Source organism: Mus caroli, unplaced genomic scaffold, assembly GCF_978045245.1.
Source record: "Mus caroli unplaced genomic scaffold, Mus_caroli_1 scaffold_4, whole genome shotgun sequence".
Lineage (NCBI taxonomy): Eukaryota > Metazoa > Chordata > Mammalia > Rodentia > Muridae > Mus > Mus caroli.
In genome coordinates this window covers 124,660,080-124,671,202 of record NW_028227259.1, presented here as the reverse complement: position 1 = coordinate 124,671,202, position 11,123 = coordinate 124,660,080, and the positions used below count along the sequence as shown (strand labels likewise).

The 11,123-nt window shown below is 52.6% G+C and overlaps 1 protein-coding gene across 1 annotated transcript; it reads right to left on the bottom strand.

Annotated features, from left to right (window-relative positions):
* Positions 1-783: 783 nt before the first annotated feature.
* Positions 784-8,062, bottom strand: Sds (serine dehydratase). Its single transcript, XM_021163574.2, has 8 exons — positions 7,977-8,062; positions 5,464-5,618; positions 4,374-4,413; positions 4,010-4,149; positions 3,830-3,921; positions 3,041-3,268; positions 1,527-1,651; positions 784-1,146 (listed from the first exon to the last, which is right to left on the bottom strand). The coding sequence occupies exons 2-8, from the start codon at positions 5,614-5,616 to the stop codon at positions 941-943; spliced, it is 984 nt and encodes a 327-aa protein (XP_021019233.1). The 5' UTR covers positions 5,617-5,618; positions 7,977-8,062; the 3' UTR covers positions 784-940.
* Between the last annotated feature and the right edge of the window lie 3,061 nt (positions 8,063-11,123).

Genomic DNA, 11,123 nt, shown 5'->3' with positions numbered 1-11,123 from the left:
ACAGGCTGCCGTGCCTTGATTCTGCTTTTCATCAGCCCACTCATCTGTCTGTTCCTCCACCTCTCCGTCCATTTATCCCTGTTAGTCCTTCTGCTCAGCATCTGTCTCAAGTGCTGTATTCTGGGTCCTAGCCTGGCCCACCCTGCTGACCACTAAGACCCTAAATCCTAGACCCAGAGACCCACATGAAACCAAGTCCCCTGTGTGGGACCCAGAGAGCTCACAGCCTGTGAACCAGAGGCCCTGAGATGTGTGGGTAGCTTTACCCGAGCCAGTCCAGGCCTGCCATGTGTTCTGAGTTTCGTTGGTAGTCAGGGGTTGGGCTTCCTGTCAGGTTCACTCCACCTTCCCTGCTCTGCAGATGCCTGCACAGGGTTGGTTTTCCAGACACCAGGGTGGGGCCACTGGTGTCTCAGGATGGCCTTGTCCTGTTCCTAAGGACTTCATATTAGCACGTGGTGGCCTAGCCTGTGCATCTCCCAGCTGCTTTGTGACCCCACCCTAGATCCCTAAAGTGGCTTAGCGGTGGTCCTCTCTCCTGACTTACGGATGTGTGGGTTCCACCAGTCAGTCCACTGGGAGACCCAAGACCCCAGAGGGGAGCACCACTCCTCTGAGGGCCAGGGACGATGTGGCTGGGTGTAGAGAGAGACTGAACAAGGCAAGGAAGCTAACACCTGTCTGCCCGGCACTCAGAAGATGAGGCAGGAGGATCTCCAGTTTGAGACCAGCCTGGGCTGCACATAGACCCCCATGTCAAGAACAAACAAAGCTCAAAAGATCTTTGCTCTATAAATATATATTTATTTTTTATTTACAATGGAAAAGTGCACATATTAAACACAGGTAAAGGAGGGTGGGGCCACTGTCAAGTGTATCCCACCCCACTCGGGGGTGCCGGTGACCCCTCTGAGGGTGGCCAGGGCAGCAGCAGCAGATATCACTCGGGCAGCCCATTCAGGCCCAGCTGCACCTTGAGTACCTGTAGCTGCGCCAAGCTTATGTTGCTGCCGCCACACACGATGACAACCAGCGAGGCCAGTGGGGTTTGCAGCCGGCCTTCATCCTGCAGCCTGCACACCACGCGGCTGTACACAGCAGCCAGCGCCGCACCGCACGCGGGCTCCACCAGAATCTTCTCATCGTCTGCGGAGGGGAAGGGGGTTGGTCAGCTCTCAACATCGCCCTGTGGCTAGGACTGCTTGTTCCTACAGCCTGTGCTAAGGGCACTCAGGCACCTGAGACGGTCACTCCCGTGTGGCAGCAAGCTGAGATAATTAATGGCAGTGAGTGTTCTGACTCTTGTTCTCTTTGGCCATCTTCAAGGCTGACCCCAGAGAGTTCTGTTAAAGATCATCTCCAAGCCCAGCTTATCTTGGTCCTCTCCCTTTTGATCCCAGCTACTGCTATCATGATTACCACTCACGTTTTCGTGAGTGGCTTTCACATTTACCAGGGACTGGCATGAGACAGTCTAGGCTGAGGAGGGAGAAAGTCAAGGGGCAAAAAGATTCCACAGAACGTACCCACGAACTTCTCAAGAGCAGTCACAGCCTCCTGGTCTGAGATGACCTCGGAGAAAATGGGGTGTTCGTAAAACAGCTTCAGGGTCTGCGCCCCGACTGTGTTCACGCCCAAGGCCTTGGCAACACTGGGAGGTGGGGATGAGGAGGGGGGTCGGCACAGGGGGAGAGACAAGGTAGAAGGGTGCACGTGAGAGGCGAGGACTTAAGAGTGGTGGGAGTGGCAACCCCTGCCCAGCCCTGGGATCCTGCACAGTGGTCTAGGGCATCAAACTGGCCTGACTCAAATGCCTGAAGGCCCTGCTGCCCCCCACCCCAGTTTGTAACCTCTGCCTGCTTTGCTCACTTGCCTCCTCTTCCAGGAAGCCCCCCAGAGGGACTCCTTGATCCCATGGATTAGTTGAGGTTCTCAGACAGCCCCCCCCCCCCACCTAATGAACAGGGAGAGCTAGTCCTTCCAAAAATGTCAGGTGTCACACTCTTTCCAAGCTCAGTTGTACAGAATGGGAAACATTAGGCAATAGCTGCCCCAGGGTCATATTAACTCAGGATCCAAAATGGCTGCTGGAGTGTCAACTACTGCACCCCATATTCCATCTGGCAGGAAAGAGTAGTGATAGCAGACCAGCATCAGTCCCAATAGAGACATGGTGCCCAGAAATCCGGAAAGAATCTCAGTGTTCCCTATCTATGACAGAGCCGTCTTCTCCCTCGAAATCCCTTCTAGCCATACTTGTAGATGTCTACGGCAAACCTTACCTAGCCTCCCTTGCAGCTAGGTGTGGACATGCGACCCAGCTCTGCCCAATGCATGATAGGAGCAAGTATAGACAGCTCTGGTTTTTGATAGTTCGTCTATGAGAGTTTAATGTGGTGGCACAACAAACCACACTTGGTACAAAATAGACTTAGAGAGTTGAGCTTTGACACACACCCCCTCACACACACACCCTGACTATAGGTTTGCAGTACAGTTCACTCTTGGGATGCTGGGTGGCAGCTCTCCATCAGCCTATCAGCAAGAAACAGCCAGTTCCATACTGTGTGCCAAACAGCTTAGGTAAGGTGCTCAGCAGACCTGGTTCAACTCGTTCCCAACACTCTCAGCTCTAATGATTGGTTTGCTGGGTGTGACCCCGCTGTCAGCTGGAGAGCAGCTCCACTTTGTCTTTAAAGTTTAGGAGCATCCCTCTGCTCTCCCTTCCTCTTCTCAGATGGAGTGTGGGTGTGGTGGCTGGCACAAAAGCAGCCACTTTGGACCCTAGGTCAGCACACCCAGAATGATGGGAGAAGAGACTCTAGGAACTCAGCCTCCTGCTCCAAGGAGTTGCCCCTAATAGAACTAGAGTTCAATTTGGTTTAAGCTACTGGTGTGGGGGTTGGTTATAAATTCTTTGCAGGCAAAGAGGGCGGTTCCCCCCTCCCCCCACGTTGTGTCAGACGGGCCACACATGGGCGCCCAGCTCCCGAAGCCTCAATCCCACTGCTCATGTGATGGAGAGGTGCCCCAGGCTCACCTGGTGATCTTGGGCAGGGTGACCAGCTTTCCTTCCTTGATGGCAGCATGGAAACTGTGGGCACCGAAGGTCTCCATGGCAATGATGGGCACATCCTCCCAGCCCACCTCCCGTAGCCCCTGGACCACTCCGCACAGCAGGCCTCCACCGCCCACAGATAGCACGATAGCCCCGGGCTTGGCGCTCAGCGTCTCCTTCAGCTCCTTCACAAGGGAAGTGTGGCCTTCCCTGGACAGGAGAAGGGTAGCAGGGTCAGGCCAGGGCTTCACGAAGACACAATGGCTGGCCAAAGATGCTGACTAAGGTCTTTAGTTCCTTCTATCCCAGGCAATGATGAACCTGGCTTCGGACCTTTCTGCTGCCCAGCCCTCCTCACAGGACACTGATTGTGTAGGAGACAAGCCCCCCCCCCGCCCCCTCACTCATGGAGAGAGGAGATGGCTGTGGGTGTTGGTGGATAAATCCCCATTTCCTGCCCACCAGTGGTTACATCCTTGGATGCTTACTCCCCACCGACTCCCAGGGTTCCCAGGGACCCAGCTTCTGTCTGCTCATGGCAGACAGATGCTGGCACTCGAGAGCCACCTCCACTGATGCTTCCCTAGCCCGTTTGTTCCTAGCCACCCCCAGATGAGCTGATCTCCCTGAGTCTCTGCACCTGGAGACCCCTCATCGCTGATGTGTACATCTGTGCGTTTGTGTGTTCTCTCCTGCACACATTGGGTGTGCCGGAGAGGGCATGAGCAGAAACCACACATGGCAGAACGGAGTGGGGTGGCTCCAACTTACCAGATGAGAGGGTCATCAAAGGGGGAGATGTACACCCAACCCGGGTTGTTCTTTTCCAGAGCCTTGGCCAGTTGGATGGCCTCATCCAGCATCTGCAAGGGGCGGGGCGGGGAGAGACTGAGATGATGAGGGTCTCCATCTAGTTATCAGCCCTCCTGCCCACGACGGGTCCGCACTCACCTCTCCCACCACTTCAACTGTGGCACCTTCATTCTTGAGCCGCTCAATGGTGAGGGCAGGTGTGGTGTTGGGCACAACGATAGTGGCTGGGATGCCCAGCCTCCTGGCAGCGTAGGCGGTCGCCATGCCCGCATTGCCAGCTGTCAGTGGAGAGGGCGTGTCAGGGAGGAGGGTCTGGAACCCCAGGTGGGGCTGCTCATCTCCAGAGGGACTTCTGCTTCATTCTGGAACCCCAAATCTGGGTGATGATGAATGGATACACTGGTGCGGAGTCCCGGGGCCCAGAGAGAAGCAGTGCCTGGTCCTGGGCCACAGGACGCACAGACCAGGTTACGAAGGGAAAGAAAGTTAACTGGGCACTTACCTGAAGAGCAGACAAAATGTTTACAGCCTTGTTTTGCTTTCTGTGGAGACAAGAGGGAGGGTCAGGCCACACCCCAGTCCCAGCCTAGGTTCATCCCTCCCATTGGAACATCTTCTATCTTAAGCTGAACCTACCCACTTAGTATCTGAACCATTCTCTCTCAGGTATATCTTTCCCAAGGAGATTAACTGGGGCAAGGAGGCAGGTGTCAGTCTCTAGGGACCTGTATGGGTGGACACCCCTTAGCCAGAGAGAGCCTGATATGTGTAACCTATTCTAAAATGATTTTCTTAAAAAAATATTTATTTAAGATTTGTTGGGGCTGGAGAGATGGCTCAGCAGTTAAGAGCACTGACTGCTCTTCCAGGGGTCCTGAGTTCAATTCCTGGCACCCACATGGTGGCTCACAACCATCTGTAATGCCTTCTTCTGGTATGTCTAAAGACAGTGACAGTGTACTCATCATATATATAAGATAAATAATAACAATAAAAGAGATTTGTTTTGTTGAGCTGGTGAGATGGCTCAGTGGGTAAGAGCACTGACTGCTCTTCCAAAGGTCCTGAGTTCAAATCCCAGCAACCACATGGTGGCTCACAACCACCCATAATGAGATCTGGTGCCCTCTTCTGGGATGTCTAAAGACAGCACATAAAATGTATGTGCTTTCTAAATAACTCTTTGGGCTGGAGCCACTCACTGACTTGGATGCTGAGGGTGAGAGTGGTTCTTCTGAAAGAGCCCCAAGCATTCCTAACAGCTGAGCCATCTCCTCATTCCAATGTTTACTTATTTTGGATTATATACACGTGAGTGCAGTTGCTCCTGGAACTCATGTGGGTTGCTGGGAACTGAGCTCAGGTCCTTTGCAAAAGCAGCCGGTGCTCTTAACCACTGAGCTGTCTAAGCCCCAGGTCCTAAAATTATTATTTCTGTAGAGACGGGGTCTTGCTACACACTCTGGGATACCGTTCACTTGTCACCTTCCTGACTCGGTTTGGAATCCTGGGTGTCTGTCTACACACCTGCCTCTACAACTGTCAGGTGGGAGGGGCTGCCCCTCCTGCCAGGATGCCACCCTGCCTTGTACCATCTTGCAGAGATGCCCAATGCCTCGGATCTTGAAGGAGCCTGAGGGCTGGGAGCTGTCCATTTTTAGGAACACGCTGGTGCCGGCCAATTTGGACAACGCCATGCTGTCACGAAGCGGGGTCTTCACGTGCAGGGACTCCTGGGCAGCCATGGCTGGGAGCAGGGAGGAGATACAGAGGGTTAAGAGAGGCTGCCCTCCTGGGCTCTATGACTCCTCTTTCATACCCATAATGATAAAGAAAGGACACTGAATCAAATCTCAGCTCTGACTACCTAGTGGCCAAAAACATCCTTGGGCAATTTCAGGGGAAGGGGCTTGTTTAAACTGTCTCAGAATGAGCCACAAGATGGGGACCAAGCAAAGTCAGAGTCAACTGTGGTCTGTTCCTGCAAAGTCCCCAGGAACCAGCCCCAACTGACCTATTCCCATGAGGTCAGAGCATGTCAGCAGACACAAAAGAAATGGACCAAGTGGAGTACCTGTGAAGAGTGGCCCTTGGGTTCACAGCATCCCTCTATGCTCAGCAGTGTGTGTGTGTGTGTGTGTGTGTGTGTGTGTGTGCATGTGCACGTGTGTATGTGTGCAGAGGCCAGAGGTCAACATAGGTCAGTATCTCCCTCAGTTGCCCTCCAGTTTATTTTTTGAGGCAGGGTCTTGCACTGAGCTGGGAGCTCCCTGATTCAGTTCAACTGGCTGGCAAGGGAACCCTGGAGACTCCTTGAAGTCCCTTGAGGTCCCCCGAGGTTCACTGAGCTCTCCCAAGGTACACTGAGGTCTCCCAAGGTTCACTGAGATCTCTGGAGGTCCCCTAAGGTTTCTGGAGGCTCCCTGGAGGTCCCCTGAGGTCCCCAGAGGTTCCCTGAGCTCCTCCTGTCTCTTGCTCCCTAGTGATGGATGGCAGGCATTTATTGCTGAGCTCAGCATTTTTATGTGCTCCATTCTGGGAATATGGACACAGGTCCTTGCACTTTCATGGGAAGCCCTTCGCAGACGGAGCCACATCCCAACCCCACAAATGCCTTTAAAAAGGAAAAAAGCTCAGTGCGTTCTTACCATGTGACCTAGGCTAGCTTTGAATGTTGGGTCCTTCTATCTCAGTCTCCCAATTGCTGGGATCACAGGTGTGCCCTGCCATGCCTGGCGTTCAACAAATACATATTTCGGGGAAAAAAAAACAACCAAACAAGAGCCTTTTGGGTTTGGGGCAGGCCTGTAATCCCATCACTTGGAAGGCGAAGGCAAGAGAATTAGTCATTCATAACCTTGGCTATGTAGGGAGTTTGAGGCCACCCTGGGCTATGTAGGACCCTGTTTCAAAACAAAAAATCCAAAAGACCTGGAAGTCCAGTATTGAGCTCTGAAAGGACCTTGTTCTTTTAAAAAGATAGAGTTATAGATTTTTTTTTCTGACATGGGGAAGAAACAACAGAGAACCCTGGCCCACCCCATCACAAAGCTGCCACACTGAGAGGGAACCTGGACACAGGAGAGACAGCATGACAAGTTCAAGTCTGGCTAATGGCACCCCGAGGTCCCTTTGGTAGCCATGGCAGTGAGGAAGCCTTTGGGCTAACACTGGCTCAGCTGCTGTCACCTTGGGGCCCTTCGAGAAGCCCCGAGAGAGATCCAGAGCCAAGTGGGATCAAACCCAGGCAGATGGTGTCTCTTCCGAGCATCCACATGTATTCAAGGGCATGTGTGTGAGTGTAGGAGAGACTCAAACTCCTTGTGATCCTCCTGCCTCAGGAGAGAGAGAGAGAGAGAGAGAGAGAGAGAGAGAGAGAGAGAGAGAGAGAGAGAGAGAGAGAGAGAGAGAGAGACTCAAACTCCTTGTGTTCCCCCTGCCTCAGTCTCTCAAGTGCTAGGATAATAGGCCAGCCCACCAGAGACTCCTCTTTCTAGAAGGCCTCTTGAAAGACAGCCGGGAAGAATGGCACACATCAAGAGTACCTCCAAATGTGTTTGCTTTGTCCTAGCTAGTCCCATCCTGGTATAGTGGGTCTTCTCTGGACCCAAAAGGCCCAGCTGTTGCAGCCTCTGGCTAGTGGATAGTTTCCACCACTCAACCCCCTTCCAGGTGGCTGTGGGGAGCCCCACCAGTCCCAGTCCCAGGCTGCAGCATTGGGAACCTTGGGGGAAATGGGCAGGGTACTCTGTTCTGATTCCCACCCCAGAGGCCAGTCCCATCCGGCGCCATAAATAGTATGACCTGCAAGAGAGAAAAAAGTGCAGGGGGTCTTGGCAAAAGTGTCTAGTGCAACATGGGTTCCAGAACAGAAGTCCCTTCTTTGTCATTTGGCTCATGCGAGCATTCAGCAAAGACAGCCTGCCACAAGCCACCCCAGCGACATCCTGATCTAGAAGGTCCTACCACTTCGTCCCATTTTACAGATCTGAACACGGAGACTTAAACTGGATGAGTCCCAGTTCCTCTCCACTTCCCGGGTACCCTGCTCTGGCTGTCCCTGACTGCCAACCTTGGGGTGAGGCTGAAGCTGGGGGCCACATACCCGGCACAGGAGGAGCTGGACAGAGCGAGCGAGAGGGGTAGATTGTGTCTGTGTCCTGGGAGAGTACAAAGTTGGCAGGACACTCCAGGGCTTTATTCTCAGGGCTGAGCCTCCGGGTAGCCAATGAGGGCCCAGGCAGGCCACCCCCCCCCCAAGCAAGCTCCGCCCCCTGGTCCAGGCTGGGGCTGGGCGGCCACGGAGGAAGGCATGCGGCACTGAAAAGCCCTTGCCAGGGACCCGGGGGTCAGTCTCAGAATAACAAAAAAGCCGGGCAGTTGCTGGACACGTAGTATATCGCTAAGAAACAGCCCCAGGCTAGCCACATGGTAGCTCACACCTGTGATCCCCGCACAGTGGAAGCTGAGGCAGGAGGACTACAAGTTTGAGCCTGAACTAAGGAGTGAGATCCTGTCTTAAAATAGAAAGAAAAGGGGCGGGGAGTATTGGGCTTAGGCTCAGCCACCTAAACCCAAATTAGTGTCAGACCATACAATGGGTCTGTACAGAGTGGAAATGAGGCACTCCTCTCAGAGATAGTGAGAGGCAGGACTTGTGTGGGTGGGGTTGACGCTCAGCACTGTGATTGACATCCCTTGCTTACCACCACCCCCTGCCATCCTCTTCATATAAAATGGCAGATGGGTAGGTAACACGAAGGAGATCCGAGTTCAAGTCCTGTCTCTGGGCAAGAACCTTGGCCTCCACAGCCTCTGTTCCTGTGTAGACTGGGATGACACAGATACCTCTGCTCCAGGCTTTGAATGGGTGAACCTGGTGTTCGGTGAGAGACTTGAAGTTGAACAGGCAGTCAGTGTTAGTAGCTTTCATCATTGATGTTTCTGTTCACTATCGACACCACCGTCAACACTATCACCACTCTTATCAGCATCTGTACTAGCAACCATCATCATCATCACCACACCACCATCATCATCTGCATGTACCTGGCTGTGTGCAGAGGCCTGTGTGTCCACAGGGGTGCACGCACACACACACACACACACACACACACACACACACACACACACACACACACCACACACACACACAGAGCCCATCTGCTTCTTTTTATAGTTTATTTATTGTGTTATTTAATGTATTTAAATACACTAAGTACTGTACATTAAATACAATAAACAACTTAGCTGTCTTCAGACACACCAGAAGAGGGCATTAGATCCCATTACAGATGGTTGTGAGCCACCATGTGTTTGCTGGGATTTGAACTCAGGACCTCTGGAAGAGCAGTGAGTGCTCTTAACGGGAGAGCCATCTCTCCAGTCCCCTGACTGCTTCTTTTTCTGCCCTGTGGTGTCATTGTTCCTTCTGATCATCCACATCATGGATGACCACAGGTGTGGGTCAGGGACATGGGGTAGGCAAGCCAGGACGACACAAAGCCCATGTGTGGACATAGCCACCTTGTGCTCTCTGTACCAGCATCTCATTGCCAGAGCACCGGGGTCCTGGTCCCACATCATGTGGCTCCTGTGTGTCAAGCCACACGAGCGGGTGGGCTCCCTTTGTCCCTTGTAGATGAGGATAGGCTTGGAGGACAGCCTTTGCTGAGAGTCTCCAGGGCCAGAGGGTAGCTGAGGATGCTGGGAATTGAACCCAGGGGGGCACTTGGGACTTGTAGTATTTAGAGAGTGCAGATCTGATGAGGAGGGTTGGGCTGGGGACAGGTGACAACGGGGCAGAACCAGTTTGGACACACCTGAAGGGTCTAGACTTCATTTTTTGGATTAACTTTGAGTCAGGGTCTCATGTAGCCCAGACTGGCCTCTGACTCACCGAGTAACCGAAGATGCTCTTCAACTCCTGATTTTCCTGCCCCCACCTTCAGAATGCTGGGATTACAGGGGCATGCCAACCGTGCCCACTTCATATGGTATGGGGGATCAGACTCAGGTCCTCGAGAATGCTGGGAAGGCCCTCTACCAGCTGATCCGGATCCCCAGCCCCCACAGTCAGCAGCTTTGCTAACCTGTTTGCATATACCCCCTTCCCACACCTCCTTGATCCAGAACAGCTGTCCTCAGGGCGGTGTGAGTTTTGTACCCACGGGGGACACTGGACAATCTCTGGAGATGTTTCTTGGGTGTCATCAGAGTGAAGAACATCAATGCTCAGAGACACGCAATTCCAGGGAGGCTGTCCTACAACAGGAAATGAAGCAGCTCCAGAATTCAACATCTGCATCTGAGGAACTCCGCCAGGTGACAGGAATGACACTCCGTCTTCTCTCCTCCTGGTGCTGGAGCCAGGACTTACCATCAAGTGTACAAAACATGTTTTGTTTTGTTGTTTGTTTGTTTGTTTGTTTGTTTTGATTTCCAATGTAGGATTTCCTCTGTGTAGCCTTGGCTGTTCTGAAACGTGCTCTGTAGATCAGGCTAGCCTGGAACTCACAGAGAGCTGCCTGCCTCTGCTTCCCGAGTGCTAGGATTAAAGCTTCGTACTACCAAGTCTGGTTTACAAAGCATGTTTTATTTAACTGCTACTGAAACATACTCCCTTCCAGAGGTGTCTCATGGGCATGTTGGCTCCCGCTTGTCATCCTAGCACATGGGAGGTTGAGGCAGGAGGATTGCCAAGTTTGAGAGCAGACTGGGATGCAGAAAGAGACTGTGCCTCTAAAGAGAAAAAAAGTGGCCGGGTGTGGTGACAAACATCCATAAGCCCAGCACTTGGGAGGCACAGACAGGAGGGTCAGGGGTTCAAGGTCATCCTCAGCTACCCAGTGGTTTTAAAGCCAGCCTTGGATACACAAGACTGTCTTTAAAAAAAAAAAAGCTTAAAAAATGGCTGGCAGGATTGTTTAGTGGGTAAAGACACTTGCTGCCAAGCCTGGTGACTTGAGTTCCATATCAGGGACCCACACAGTAGACAGAGAACTGGCTCGCACAAGATTGTCATCTGACTTCTGCAGGTGTGCCACAGCACACATGAACCCCCCCCCCCCGACAAATAAATACAAAATATATTATTATGATTATGATTATTATTGGGTTTTTCAGGACAGGGTTTCTTTCTCTGTGTAGCCCTGACTGTTCTTAGAACTCACTCTGTAGACCAGGCTGGCCTCAAACTCAGATCCACCTGCCTCTGCCTCCCAAGTGCTGGGATTAAAGATGTTCACCACCA